Source organism: Brienomyrus brachyistius, chromosome 7 (assembly GCF_023856365.1).
Source record: "Brienomyrus brachyistius isolate T26 chromosome 7, BBRACH_0.4, whole genome shotgun sequence".
NCBI classification, from domain to species: domain Eukaryota; kingdom Metazoa; phylum Chordata; class Actinopteri; order Osteoglossiformes; family Mormyridae; genus Brienomyrus; species Brienomyrus brachyistius.
In genome coordinates this window covers 403,615-419,541 of record NC_064539.1, presented here as the reverse complement: position 1 = coordinate 419,541, position 15,927 = coordinate 403,615, and the positions used below count along the sequence as shown (strand labels likewise).

At 40.6% G+C, this 15,927-nt stretch overlaps 2 protein-coding genes across 3 annotated transcripts in view; both read right to left on the bottom strand.

The window, feature by feature from the left end:
* cdc42se2 (CDC42 small effector 2) overlaps positions 1-9,818 on the bottom strand; it is a 32,043-nt gene extending 22,225 nt beyond the window's left edge. The window contains exon 1 of one of the 2 annotated variants that reach the window (XM_049020986.1): positions 9,514-9,818. The gene's annotated coding sequence lies outside the window, so the exon portion shown is untranslated. The remainder of the gene's footprint in view (positions 1-9,513) is intronic. The other variant, XM_049020988.1, reaches the window with a different exon arrangement.
* A 4,142-nt stretch (positions 9,819-13,960) lies between these two features.
* Positions 13,961-15,927, bottom strand: lyrm7 (LYR motif containing 7). The gene is made up of 5 exons (XM_049021136.1): positions 15,774-15,927; positions 15,495-15,567; positions 15,285-15,355; positions 14,995-15,076; positions 13,961-14,364 (listed from the first exon to the last, which is right to left on the bottom strand). The coding sequence occupies exons 1-5, from the start codon at positions 15,789-15,791 to the stop codon at positions 14,294-14,296; spliced, it is 315 nt and encodes a 104-aa protein (XP_048877093.1). The 5' UTR covers positions 15,792-15,927; the 3' UTR covers positions 13,961-14,293.

Sequence of the window (15,927 nt, the reverse complement as noted above, 5' to 3'; positions counted from 1 at the left end):
ACATCTTCAGAATCTTGATGACCTTATCTCAAATGTTACCAAGCATGAGGTAATGCTTAGGAGCTCCAAATGAAGAAAGGGGTCTTTTATCAGTCCTTTCAGGCCTGAGAAGCAGTAAAGATATCACCCCCATCTCCACCAATGGAGTAGACCCTTGCACAGGAAATGACATCAGAAGGACAAAAAAAGCAGGACACATGACTTGGTGAGTCCTTGTCACAACTTGCCCTGACAAGGTTGCCAACTCTCACGCATTGTGATGCACTTTCTGATTCACACAAGAAATCTTGCAGAAAATCTATATTATTCCATTATAAATACACAATTAGCTACATCAAAAGCGTTGGGGTAGTTTGCAAACTCTGCAGACTATTTACAAGATAATAAAACTGCTGCATACGTGTAAATGAGTATGCAGACTTGTCTTGAACTGAAAATCTCACGCCAACCTGCTAATGAAAGTTGACCAACCTCTGATCTGAGTGAGGTTTGCTTGTTTAAATTAGAGTAAATACATAAAACGGGAGAATACTTCAACAACAGGACTTCACAAAATAATCTGAATAATCTGGACAAGAGTCTCAGAAATATTCACAGGAGAATTCAGGGAAGTGCTAACTGGCAGGGGGCACCTTCTGTTTCAGAAGTTTGACAAACGTTGCTATCAGAAGAGCCAGATGCAAAGAAGAAAAAAACCCGGCCTTTGGAATACAAGCAGCATGTCACTGTAGCACACATTAGGATCTGGGTATACTTGCTGAGCACTGAGTGATGCAAGAAAGACTAATCCGCTCTGGTTAGTACTCCAGATGCATGTCAAAGAAAACCGGCACATCATTAAAATTCTATAAAGTTCTCTGGCTGCGCAATTAGCCATAAGAAAGGAGAACATCCAAGAGTTTTGACAAGGATTTGACATCTGATTTCATGACTTATACATTGCATGAATGAATTGAATGAATTGTGTGTGCCTATATTTGTTTGATTAGTACCCTCTGAGCGCATGTAAACCAAGATCTGAGAACAGTCACGCTGTTAAGGGGCGGATTGGTTTCTTCCTCGCATCCCTTCAGATGTTTCAAAAACTAAATAAATCACCAGCAAGTGGAGTCAAAAAATTGTAGCTAGCTAGCTGGTTTACAGAAAATGCTGCTTCAGCATCTTCTCCTAAGTGACTTTAAGGCTTGAGTGGTGGTAAGCAGCATCTTTCAAACTGCCCAAATGTCTCAGAGCAAAAGCACTTGCCTGTCAATAACTCAACGAGCTTAACCTGCACATCTCTTCCCTTAAGGCAGCGTTTTTCAATCCGGTCCTCAGGGACCCACAGCCGGTCCTTGTTTTTGCTTCCACTGAGCTCCCTGCCAGGCAATGCACATTTTTGCTCCCTCCCAGCTCCCTGTAGGAGCAAAAACGTGGACCGTCTGAGGCTCCCTGAGGTCTGAATTGGGAAACACTGCCTAAAGGAGTTATGCAGTCAGATAGCAAAAAAAAAAAACTCATGGAGAACATTTGGGCTCTTATCCAGCTGCACTTACTTGTTTTCCTTCAAGTTGAACCATAAATATGTTAAATTACCAGTAGATACAAAGGGTTACACAACCTGCTGGCACAGAAAACCGCCCTTAAGGTTGTTTTGAGTAGCAACATGTTGGTCGAAAGTGAAAAAGTGAGCAGGGGAAAAAAAACCCCCATTCACCATTTCTTCATTTTAGCGCAGTGCATCAAACAAGCTGATTGAAACCACATTAACTTCTGCTATGCAAAGCGATAAACTTCCCACAATACAGGTTTCAGCAAACAAAAATACATGATTCTGGACACAAACTATTAAAGCACGGGGTACTCAAAACTGATTACTTCCTAATATCTATCCATTCATCTACTTCCTATATCGACTTCTCCTACTCAGTGTCTCCAGGGGTCCCGAGCCTATCCTGGTAGCTATAGGCACAAGGCAGGGAACAATCCAGGATGGGGCACCAACCCATCACAATATGGCCATTTGCCTGTACATCCATATTCCTCAATATTATTTTATCCACTGGAAGGCTGATGTGAGACTGGGACTGGGGTTAGGATGCCAATACATCACAGGCCACATAAGAACCAATTCCACCATTTCAATATACAGTGAAATACTATAGGAAAGCAAGCCATCTCGACCCAAAAGCTGACACACAAGTAACAAGGGATGAAAGTACAAAAGATGCATGTAGGAATTTGGAGACGGTTCCTAAGCTCTTCCTATTTCAGGACATTTAAACCTAGGTTTTCAGGCCTCTATGCCCTAATGCTAAGAATTGTGGGAAAAAATAACTCAGTATTACAAAAGAGACCCTCTGCCAATGATCAATTTTTTCTCGCATTTGGAAGAAGTGTTAGAGATGGATGATCATGAAAGGCTATTTACGTATCATTGCCGTCCTAAAACAAACCCATCCCCCCCAAGAACGGTTAATCAAACAGAAAGTGACAAAGCAATTATCTACACAACTTCCAGTTGCCACGGCAGTGCATTCTTCACTTATTAAAGGTTGGCTATTACTGCCGAATCGGCAGATTGTTGGAATTGCTGACCACACCCTCAGCACAACAAACACACACCGGCATGAGCAATTCTTTTCCGATAAACCGCAATAAACAGCTTCTAATTTCCCTAACAATACGAGCACATATCCCGAACTGAGAAGAGGAGCGTGCCTTTTCTGCATGCATTATTACTAACATACAAGAGCTCCATAAACACGGCTAAAAATTTGGCCCTAGTCAAAAATGGAGACACGTCATCATCATGATGGAACGCTGCGCAGAAGTACCGCTTCCAAAAACCATCATGTACAAAACATTTGACAAAATATTTTGTGGCTCCAATTATGTCATTGCAAAAGCAATGACCTTTTCAGCAGTAGAGGATTAATTATCAACGAACAAATAAAGCGTGTTATCCCTCCTCCTTTGCTTTCATTTAAACTGGTTTCCATTCGTGTGCTTGCTTTTGGGTAGTCATCACGATAGATGTCTTTGGCAGGATTTTGTACACTTAGATCATGGTCTGCCCTCAACTGCAGACCTGCACTGGGGAGACAGGAAGAGAGATTTTGCGCATATTACTTACCCATAGCAGTAAAAACTCTATTGCACCAGAACTCATTTTCCTGCTTTTTGCACAACTAACTTTAAAGTGTCAACATCCTTCCTAAAGTGGGACCACCAAAGATACTACAATATTCCAGTAGAGGTCCTGCTGTAGCACGGCAGAGTCTCTATGGGACTTCCCTAAATTTAAAACTGGTCCACCAATGAAAAAGTTTAAGAGACACATGCATCCCACACGAAGGAGATGTTTCCCAACTGCTCTCACTCCCTTAAGAGGAGCTGCTTAAAAACATCAGCATCCAGAGTGATGGTCTGCATCCCATCATGCAACACTTCTCTACCACGACGGGCATCTTCTACGACGACGTTCCAATCCACAGAGTGTGCAATATAAACAAGCGATTTCAGGAGGATGAGGATGACTTCACCCATCTTTCCAGGGCCCCAACAAAACGCCAGACCTCAAACCCTCTGAGCTTCTCTCTAGCCAAGACTCCAAGAAAAGCAGTTTTTGCCCCCCAATCAGACAAGGTGGACGCTGTAGTGATGGTGCAACGGAGGATCAGGCAGGCGGGTTCCAGATTGGGGTCTGCAAGTACGTAGCCGCCTACATCTCCATGCATAAGAGAGGATTATGAAGGACCTCCACATACAGTCTCAGAGCAATTATCTCTAAGAAAACGCAACACCTGGAGAGATCTGATGAGCTTATTTACATAACATGTAGTGAATAAATTAGGTTCAGCACGAAAGTCCTCAAATGTCAAGGATTAGCAGCGAGAAATAATTACCTTAGAAATCCCTCACTTCATTAAGGTTTATGAAGATCCGAAAAATCATCTAAAATTGAACTGAATGTTTCATGCACACCAGGCTTACGGAACATTCTGTACTATTGACTGTAAAAGAAATATAGCCAGGATAATGCTAATTTTTTAAATATATGGTGAAAGTGGATTTTAACAACTGCCTTTTTAATATAGATGGTAACTTGCCACACAATTTCTCCAAAATGGTGGAACGTAAGTAGACAATAAAAAAAATTTAAACAACACAATGCGAAACAGTATCTCATTCTTGGTGGCGTTCCTGCCATTCTGTGATTAATATGCATCACCAGCATAGCTTCAATGCCGCTGTTCTAACCTTGTCTGCAAAAGGCAAGATACATGAGCCACTTGCTTGTTTAAGTAATTCCTCTGGGTTTAAGATGTTGTAATATTGTCTGCTATTCGCTGCCTGCTCTTTCAATGACAGAGCCATTTGAAGAATCAATGAGAGGTCAACTTGAAGTTGCCTTTGGATTTGATAATCAGAAACTACATCCCACATCAAAAGGAGACTCAGTGGAGTAAAGATATTCCTGCGCTGTGCGAAATCTTTGCATACTTAGTATTATGATGAAATGTAAGCCAAATTCTCATCTAATTTTGAAGTTTTTTTGATGGTTTAATCCCTTCAGCTAGATAATGTGTCTGCATCCATATTGACACACCCATCTGCCAGCAACAAAACACTAAAAGTTAGAAATTAATGTAGAATGATTTGTAAAACTACATATCACACCAAAATGATAATTGTCGGTAGTTTAGGGTCAGTTACCAGAACATTCTAGGATACAAGCTGGCAATTTATGGCAAATCAAATGTTAACGTTTCCAGATATAGATGCAGGCTGCTACTGGAATCTGATATCTTTTTCAAAATATTGACTTCTACCTATCGATTTTCATGCCGAAGTAAACAATAAGATCATAATTATTTTTAGTTACTGCTTTGTACACCTTTTGAAACATGATAGCATGGATACACCTCCAACAAATTCTAAAAGATGGAAAATATTATATAATATACACCAGATTTCATTAACATTATATTGAAATGAATGAATCCTATATTTAAAAGACTGGGCATATAGAAAACAAAATGCCATTTATGGGCAAACGACAAAATGGTGAAAGACACAGTGTCCTAAAGTACATTCGTCCTGTAAGGCCTCAGCTGACAGAGATACAGAGGCAGTACAGGCAGCAGCCCGGGTTTGAAACCTTGTTATACTGGTGCATTCAACGATTACTTCAGGCTCACGTTACATGAGTTTTCTGGGAGTCTAATGTCACATGTCTCTTCTGATCGGACCCAGCATGATATCTGGGCTGCAGGAAGGTGTGAGTGTGCACTACATTTCTTGTAGCCACTTAGTTGTACTGACATCGGCTGTTGGCAGAACACAAATACCCTCTTGGCGAAGAGGGTACAGGGGATGCCTCAAAGCAGCTGTCGGCATTGCATTGTCACATTTACAGTTACAATAACGATGGGAAATATATTTAACCTTGTTTGACTGAAACACGTCATACGGACACACCAGCGTGCATACAGACATGTGCAGGAAAGCTGCACATACGAGTTTCCGTTTTTCCTTTCATGGCCACGCCTCTGACCTCCGATTGGCCTAGAAACAGGAATTCTTTAGAACTTCTTATGTAAGAGGAACAAATGAAGCCCTTCATCTGTCGCCGAGGCCAACAAACCGGTTACCGGGTGGATCTAATGTGGCGAATTTGAATGTGTCACTGTTTGATGCAATTTCCCTCCACTTTCATCGTTCAGCTGAATAGGGTTAGCTCCCCCCTCCCCCCCGAAAAACTTATTTTTAGAGGCCCAAACTACAAATTTTAAGTTACATTTTTACTTTATTTCCAGGAAAATAAAGAATACGAAAATATTCAAACTGATTGGCATGATCATACGTATTATATTTCACGGCACACGACAAAAACAAGATTACATTTCAGAGGATGTCTATAAAGGAGGAACGAAGGACACCTTACACCTACGTATGGGCGCCAAACTTGGAGCACCAAAACGCTAAAAATATCTATCCATCTTCCATCTGTTTATCCTGGACAGGATCGAAGGCGAGCCTGGAGCCTATCCCAGGCAGGATAGGGCGCAAAGCTGGGGTACACTCTGGATGGAGGGCCAGTCCAGCATAGGGCACATATCCAAACACACAAACCACATATTACAGGCAGTGTAGAGACACTAATGAGCGCAACTGCACATCTCTGGACTGTGGTCTCTATCTTTCTCCTATCAGTGTGGAACCAGGGCGAGACTCATTGCTTGCGACCGGTAGGTGGCTGGTTTGAATTCCAAGGTCAGCAGAATGATTTCACCAATTGTCCCCGAATGTACGTGACTTTGGTTGAAAAGCGCCTGATGAACACAATGTAAATGGGCAGAAACCAAGGACATGTATACAGAAACACAAAGTGGAACTGAGATTTGAACCCACAACCCTGTGTTAGCCTAACAGACACTATGTCAAAAAATATGTTAAAACACTGTTAAAGAAACTGCTCACATTTTAACAGGTCAGCTCCCGTTCGACCCATCATTTTAAGGACCCTTGGGCAATGTTACCACAGTACACTTTATCAGCATATTTAAAATGGGGGGGGAGCACTGGCTGGACAACACCATAGCAGAATTACTGGGTGGGGCCCTTTAAATGATACCCCCCCCTCATAATACTTTAACCTTGCTGACCAATGAAAAAGAAGATAAAAATGTAGTGTTTAAGGGTGTTTCACTCCCTTAAGGACTGAACTCCACATGGAACAATATGTGGGATGCTTAGGAAATACAGCACATACGCCCAGGGCTGGTAACTTCCAAGAGTTTCAGAAATTGTTACTCACCACAAAAAAAACTCTCTCTCTCTACATGGGCCTGGAAAAAAAAATAAAAATCTGCAAAAGTTTTGTTTACAACCAAAATATTTTACCTGACCACTCAGAGGTGGTACCTAATACAGGTTTTGAGAAGATGCATTTACATATTTTTAAATAAACTGACATCCAAAAATATTTCAAATGAGCAAAGGAAACAAAAATTGATAACGAAAAAGGCGTTATTTGTAAATTAGGTTAAACTAGTACAGGGGTTTCAAGAATCCAGAAATCTACACAAACCTTAACATTAAACTGCAATTTATCCCAACCTTATTTAACTGCAAAAACTCGCAATCATCATCAACACAGTAGACTGTGTTCTTAGCATCTGCAGATGGGTGGGCGTATCAGAGACCTGTGGCCAGGTCGAGGCACTGGAAAGGTAGAAGAGAAGATGCTGTCTCAACCATCCTCGACACACACTGACAGCCTCAGAAAAGAAGAGAGAGATCCAGCACATGCACTGAAAGGCAATAAATCACAACTTCCTCACATGGCAGCAGAAAAGTGCAACACAATCCCAAAGCACACAGGGCAGCACGACTCCCCCAGAAATGCTTACACGGGAGGGGAGATAAAAGGTGCTGTGCAGACATCTGACAGGGGGAAAGGCATCCAGAGCCTGCAGCACGAAGCAGAATGCGAACAGGAAACCAAGCGGCGGCACCAAGAGCAGGAGACATCATTACAAAACGCGGCTGACTGAACATGAACTCTGTGCCCGTGATCAGAAGGTCACTGGTTCGAATCCCGGGGCCAGCAGACTGGCATGCTGGCTGACCCTGCACCGTGATCCCCAAAGACAATTTCCCCATGGGAATGAGTAAAGTATCACTATTTTATTACTGTATTCCATTTTCCAAGCTCCCTGTGGAGCTCCAAAACACTGTCGTCGAATTCCATGTTTGGAACCCTGCTCATTTGTACCTGGATTCTGGACCACAACACATGACCATCATGGAACTACATTCGCTCACCCCAAACACGGAAGTTACTAAACACATAAGCTTACTGTCCGCAGCTACGACAAACCTCAAAAACAGGTCTGCGCGTGCTCCCTACCGGCACTTCAAAATGTCCCAAACATCAAGGACTGTGTATCACAGCTGCAGCGACTAGCCTCAAAGCAGTATTTTATAAAAACCATTGTGATTTATATAAACTAAGAAATAATTCAAGTTGATTAATTATACATGTATTTTTACAACAAATACACACACAGTAAGGCAAGAGAACTTCATAAAATATTCAGCAACATACAACCCATCCAGATGAACCAAGTCATTTGCACGTGCTTTCAACTTAATGGGTGTCTACGGAAGTACTTTAAAAGTTACCAATAACAACAAATAAATCAACCGCATTGTCGAAATCATGCTATAGTTTTTAAAATATTTTGTGCGACTTTAAAAGCACTGCAAAATAAACTTATGACCAAATTATCTGTCATGTTTTGTTCACGTTTTAACCCCAAATCGCCTATACTGATTACTAATTAATACACTTAATACAAAATAAATGTCCATTAATGGAGTTTGCACAAACAAACAATGCAACTAATAAAGACTATGCTTACGATGACACATCCCTGCGCCCACACACAAACATATTAGTGCATGCAACTGCTTTTTCAGTACCTGAGAAAAACATGTATATGCAATAAATGCAGAAAAAAAGAGCAACTTCGAAATGAAAGATATGGATTAATTTAAGGCCGTATGTCCAGAAAAACAATAATGTTACGTTTGGCAACATGTTAGTACAATGAGGTAAAAGTGGCATTAAAAGAAAAGAATTTTAAAATCCGACAGCAAATCCATTATAATTCAAAGATTTAAGAAATGCATTATGATACGTACAGTATCAGGTTCAATAACAATGATATTGTTATTTTGTTCTGCGCATCAAGATCAAAGAAGCATATAAGTCTCGGGTTAGCGCCATGACAGCGATGTATGACTGAACTGGGCGTCGCGATGCAACCTGTCGCGCACCCACCACAGGTGGAGCGATCCCTGCAGGTCGGGAACGCAAACGCGCGTGCAGTCTGCAGCATTTGGAGACACGGACTCTAGAAACTGTGCTCATCTTCAGAGCTGTTCTATATAAAGACAGGCAGAGACATGCCTGTTTTATGCCTGGATCAGCGACGGCAGAACCGCATGTTAAACATGCACGGTCTGGTACTCCGGTGCCGCTAAGACTGTGACGGCGAACGGTCCCCCACCCCACACACACATTACGTTAAACCACCCTGTTCGTCTTAACCGGGTAACTGTGCCCAACAAGATGAATACACCAGATTAACAGGGGGGAAATAATATCCCAACCATATTCATGCAGTTCTGCCTGATCCTTAATTCGGAGCAATTAACTAGTCTAATGACGAAATCAGGGCAACGACTGTTCTCACTTGTCTAACAATGCCAATGGTTGAGGGTTGCGCTGCAATCAACCAGAAATAACGCGTGAGAATGAATGAACTGGCAGGCGTCCGGCTAGCCCGGAAAGCTTATAATATTGCAAACGTACCGGTATCTAGAATAAAACATTTAATGGTTCACACAAAAAGATACCAAAAGCGCACAACGGACCCTCGCATCCCTCAACCAAATAAAACGTAGGAAAGATTCTGCTACATTACAACAATACTGTAATTAACAGAACCTGAGCCTTACCGGATTTTGTGCCGCCCTTTACTGTATCACCGTGCAAATTCAAATGCAGATAAAATGTTATCTTCACCTGCCGTATAATCGGGCAGATCCTCGGCGGACGTGCTCAGCTTCCGCGATGCATCGGGCTGTGGCACTGACACAAATGCGGGTATGTTGGCGAAGATGGCGATTCGGCGCCGCAGGAGCGGTACTGGCTATGCAGCCGTTTTTTCCTCCTTTTTTTTGGAAGAATTGAATAGAAAGAAATCACTTGCTTGCTATCAGGGAGGAGGAGGGGACTCGGCAGGGAACACTCCCACTGCGAGGGCTTTGGGAAAAGCGCTCTCTGTGGTCAGTCCGAGAATGGCAGTCTCATTGTTACATTGCGCTGCAAAATTCCATCCCTTGTCAGGTCCCATTTTCTAAATGAGTCAATAACACAAGCGAACGTAGATACATTTGTTAAAAGATTGTAAAGAAATCCTAAAAAGCACAAGCTCCCCATTCACAAATCCCAGACCACAGAGGTGGCTTTTCATATTTAAAATAACTATGGTGACTTTGAAGTAGGCCTTTGAAGAAAATCTGGCTCTTTTGCCTTTCTTGACCTGACCTTAGAATCATCTCAGTTGTCTGACATCTGGACAAGCCTGTCAGCCTGGGAACTGCTTAGCTGTCTTCTAACACTCCATCTCTTCATGTTCACATGTAAAGGCTTTCTTCACTTTAATAATTAACTGCGCAAAAATTAGATGAACTACGTCCAATTAAAATGTAAGAAGATAGTGACCAACATTATTATTATTATTATTATTATTATTATTATTATTATTATTATTCAGGCCTACGAAATGCATTAAACCAGAATGTATTTATAACTGGGTTTTTAATGTGGGCAAACATAGCCTGTTCTTTGTATCGATTTCCATTCATCATTGTTTAATTCAAATATAATCAGCGCAGCCCCCCCGAAAGCCCATTTAGGTCACATTAACCGGGCACTCAGGGTACCCCTCATCATTCCGACTTTTCAGAGTCTCTTCTTCATATTTTTGCTCCCTCTCCTCAATATTCAGTTTCTTCCATTGCAGAGAAACGCTGCACTTGGGGCCAGAGAGAATAATTCATGGTTTTTGGGATACTGGAAAGATGAGCTGCTGATTGCTTTGGGTTGATAGATAGGGTATATGGAACAGCGGATATGCAGATTCAGTGTCTGGAAATACAGCGGTTGGCATTTTTTATATTGGGATCACATGTTTCCATGCATTAAACTTTGTTACCATTCTTATACAGTGTGTTTTTTGCTTAAATTTTCATTTTTGAATATAATGGCTTAGCATAATTGTGGGGACCTGTCAAGATGAACTAGACAGTAGTACCGGTCTCTTGGCCTAATTTAGTACATGTGGTTATGGCAATCTATCTGGTTTTCCTTGGGATCTGCGATATGTGCTTTATTTCACTTAAGGAACACATGGCTTCAATGAAGTTTTGCTGCTGGACTTTGGCTAAAAGAAAAAAAAAACACATCCTTCCAATCCTCAAATTAGAATTGGAACCTCGTAACATATGAAGTTTAAAATCGGTCATGACACATAATACTCTGCTTGCCTTTGAATTTTACTGATAAATGAACTTATTTTGAATTCCATGATGTTTGAAAGTGTGAGTGTGTGTGTGTATATATATATATATATATATATATATATATATATATATATATACATGTATGTGTGTGTGTGTGTGCGCGCGCCTGTGTTGTCTGACATTTTGAGGAACTTATGAATTTCGTTGGGTACTTAGGCCTAAATGTTCAAGATAATCTACATAAAATGAAGTTTAATCAATTACGTTTATTAAATTAAGTGTTATGGGGGACACAAAAAAGTTTTAAGGCACACATTTAAAAAAAAAATAATAATAATAACCAACATAGTGCATTTTTTTATATAAAAAAAAAACAGCTGAGAATCATGGTATTAGACACGCTGAATGAATCCTTTTACATTAGAGTTACGTTATTGCGCGCTCATATTAGTAAATATAACTGCTTTTCTGATTAAATTCTTACTGCAAAACAGGGGGCCCTCTGTCATGCTTCTGCTCCCACGCTTTCTGTGGACTTTGCAGCTTCCTGTGGTAAACAGGGTTTTAAAACGGCTTCCCCTCCCAGGTCGTGTGTTGCAGCCTCGCAGAGAAATGCAGTGCCAAACCGACGGGCTGAGCGCGACTCAGAGAGCATCCTGTTTCCAGAAATATTTCCGATTTCCATGCTCCCGGGAAGCTCTTGGACACATTCGCTGAGGGATCTACTGGCCAGATTTTTTGCGCAGCTAATCAGCCGGTGTCTTCCAATGCCAACGCTCTTGTGCGGATCGCGACCCAGCACATGGAAGGATGAAAACCGGCAGGGCACTTCCTGCTCCGGTCTCATTGTGCTAACATGCTAAAGAGGCTGTAAGTGTTACAGCAACCTGATCTTCAACACCTAAAATCACATTTGAAATAAGGAGGGAGCTTCCAAAATAATGACGGCAAATGTCTGAAACTGGCTTCATCCTTTCAATGGTTCCGTGATACCGCAAGCAGAAACGTAAACTTTTGAAATGATATTAGGGTTATTTTAGTGCTGTATAATATTTCTAACATAACAATATGACAGCGACAACATGACTGCATTATTTAGTTATCTGAATGCGTGCAAGCATCGGGATAAAGAGCGTTTTTTTCTCCAAGGAACAAATATTAAAGTACGTCAGATACTATACACCGTTGTGTATTTTATCATTATAAAGATTCAAAGTATGTCATTGTAATTCATAGCACTGTTTCACTGCTTCTACTGCTGATAAAAATTTAAAAGTAAAGGTTAAATAAAGCAATATTATACATTAATAATTCTGAAAGAACTAGAAAAATATGCTGTCTTAATCAGGTATGCTGGTTTGTGGTGACCTTTACAAAATATCGGTAAAATGTATCTAAGATGTTTTGTAGACACTGCAAACATAGACATACACGCACATATACTATTAAGGTCTCAGTCAGCTAATCTGCCACGTGGCTCACCACATATCTATGGAATGACTTTGCAGACACATCAACAATGTAAAGTATTTCCCAAGAAGCAATGAATGACAGACAGACACTGCATGCAGGCACTCGGGTGGCTGGGCACATAATGAGCTGTCAGCAGCACATGGGAATGTACAAGGTGGTATTTATAGGATCTGCTTTTTTGTCATTATAGATCATTTGCTAAACACAAAGCTGACCGGATGAAGTCCAGTACAAAAGACCGAAGTACATAAGTGTCACATGAACGTCACACTGAACACATGTGTAGGGAATTTTCTCATGGAGCCGATCTGGAAAAAAATGGCATAAATTTATGGAGGTCGAGGCAGGTTATTAGCCTGTGGATGGTTTAATGTCCAGATAAGGGCCCCGATGCTTCCGTTACGGATGTTAAATGTGCCAAAATAGCAAAAGCAAATGATGCCATTCTTGTTGCAACATCTGGCTTCATTTCTGATAAGGGTTGTATGAGGTAATCAGCTAAAAGGTATGTCAGAGCAAATAGCCGGAACTGATACCTCACATGCTGAAACAAAACATCTCATCAGCGTAGGGGCGGTCTGAGGCCATCAAAGCCCCCCCCCCCCCCCGAAAGTCTGCTCGGAAAAAGGTGTAATATAGGCCAGTAATTGCTGATTCCTGTATCCCAATATCTGCAACTAAATGACAAGTTTCAGAAAAATGTTATAAAAATAGTGATTCCAACCAAATGTTTAGTTAAAAGTTTTTATCATAAATATCTCATACAATTGAGAAATTTTACGGAATTAACGACCGTACAGGGAAAGGCTAAATTTTTAAGGCGTTGTTCCACGCCATCTAGTGATAAAATGGATTATTGCGCTAACTTTCAACTTACGAACCTTCAGACATACGAATGAAGAGGACTGTACGTCCAAATTGTGTCTACTGGGCTCACATTCCGGTCCGCAACATCATTTTTTTTTCCTGCGCGCCAATTCCGCCTAGTACGACTTCGGGCCGCTACTCCCGCCGCGCAGCAGCGTAGCGTACGTACTCCCAGCATCCTAGTTCTTTGTACCTGCGTATACCTGCAAAATAATGCCTAATAACGATTTACGAACATGTCAAGTTACGAACGGCTGTTCGGAACGTATCTCATTCGTAAGTAGAGTAGCGTCTGTATATCTTTGCAAGCCGCTGAATCAACATCTTAACTGATCAACATTCTCACTCCGATAAACTCTCCGAGTAGATTATTTATAAAAGCGGCCATACACTTCAAATGATGTCTGAACAAAACCAAATCGAACATGTTAGTAAGAATAATCTGTTGCACTCTGAAAACGACGCCGTCACCTTGTTCATTCTACGTCACACCACAACTCTAGGGAGTGCGGAATGTTTTCGACGCCACAGGCCCACATGATCAATCACCAATTTATTTTATTGGGCTCATGATTAAATTCAACCGGAAAATGCTTTCTTTTATACAATCGTTTATATTACAATTCAGTCAAATGTATCATCAACAATTACATTTCACATATTTAATATATTTCGTTCGTTTTCGGTTTTAAGTGTATATTTACAGTAGTTCCCGAGTTCGTAGACGATATGACATTTTCTTTTTAGAAGCATAAATATCATTACATTTTCACAACAGTACACATACTGAAAACTCGTGGCTAGGAATGACAAGCAGAAATATCTTACAAAATGATCTCAGGTTATTTATATCTATTCGAGTCCCTTTGAATCACGCCTTCTTTCTTGGGGTATCACAGTACGGTACATTCTCCAAAAGCAGACTCTCCCTCGGACGGAGTACTGCAAAGAACAAAATGAAGACAGAAGACCTGCTAGTGTGCAAGTATGAATTTAGGGATAAGCAAGGTGCTTGAATGCAGATAAATAATGAAAATAAAACTGCATCAAGGTTTATCATTTTAAAGACTACTGCGGTGTTCTTCAAGCGCAGAAAATACTATTCATTGTTCACCAAACAGTAACAGGTCGCTCGTTATATGCAAGCGCCCTCTGGCGCCATCTGTGCTATACCAGAGATTTCACAGTCCGGCTACATTTCGCTGAATATTTAGTTTACAACAAAAAAATAGAAATGATTTGAATTTAAAAATATGCTTATAAATTCCTCATTAAATGTAAATGAATAGTTAAATTTTTACGCATTAACAGAATTGGAAAATATTCAGATTAGTAAAATCACTGACACTTTAAAAACGTTGAGGGTGAATTACATAGCTGTCAGGAAAGAGAAGTGTAGAAAAAATTAAGAAAGAATAATACGTATGCAAACGCAAATCTAATGTATACTCAGATTTCTGGAAGTAGGCCTACTATGGTGATTTTTAAGAAACTGAGTACCGGTAAACGTATGGACTTAATTTAATAGAGCACGGTTTTTGCATAGATGTGTACAATATTGTAATTACTTACATATTTTATTGTGTTCCACATGAACTCCTTGTATTACGGTTTCACGAAGAACAACCTCGACATCTGACCCAAATTTAATCATCTGCAAGGCAATGGTGAAACAAGGCGATAGCATCATATCACTGCACACCATTCCAACAGTTTTATGACACATACATAAATTACAGGACTAATGTTGAGGAAAAACGTTTGCAACATAATGTTACAAAAAGTTTGCAAAAACCCTGCTATGCAAGGAAACCACTCAGATTATGCAAAATATAGAATATGTAACCTAAAAAGGAGCCTACCTGGTTTATGTTTTCGGCTGATGTTTCCTGCATATTTTTCCTAAATTCCTCGTTTATTTTATTCCTAGCAGCTACAAAACAGAAAAACGTACCGTACAATTACACAGTATGTAACGCTGATTAAATTATGAACCATTTAACCAGAAATTACAATGATAGACAACGCAGTAAAGAGGATTATGTGAATTGCAAAAAAAGCAACCTCGATACCCGTCAGAGCTCTAATATCGTCTTTGAACACGTCCTGTCTTGTTCTGTGAAGGACTTTAAATAATCGGAGAACCTGAAAGTAGAATATGAAGAAATTCTCTATCATCAGCATGCTGTGTTAGGCCTGTCCTGAGCAGCATTTTTACGCAATGCCCATCATTTAAGTTAGTTATGAAATTAACTACACACAAACTCCTTTCCAAATATTTCCCAGCAGAAACAGTCCTCGCTAATCAGCGAGTTCGCATTAATTAAATAACATGTAACGTTCAAATTCACCTTCAGACGAGACTCCATTTCCACTAGCCCACTCTATTGCCGTCCTTTCCTAACACGCCATTGGCTTTGTCCATTGAAGGGGCGGGGCTAAGGCGCCAGAGTAACACAAACGCTCCGTGATAGGCTATTGAGCTGCTCACGTGGTCGTTCAAGA

What these genes read in the sequence shown, in the direction of transcription:
- lyrm7 (XM_049021136.1), bottom strand. An exon ending in CAGCCGAAAACATAAACCAG is followed by an intron (nt 15,077 to 15,284) that starts GTAGGCTCCTTT and finishes ATTGCCTTGCAG; the next exon opens with ATGATTAAATTTGGGTCAGA. An exon ending in TGTGGAACACAATAAAATAT is followed by an intron (nt 14,365 to 14,994) that starts GTAAGTAATTAC and finishes TGTTCTTTGCAG; the next exon opens with TACTCCGTCCGAGGGAGAGT.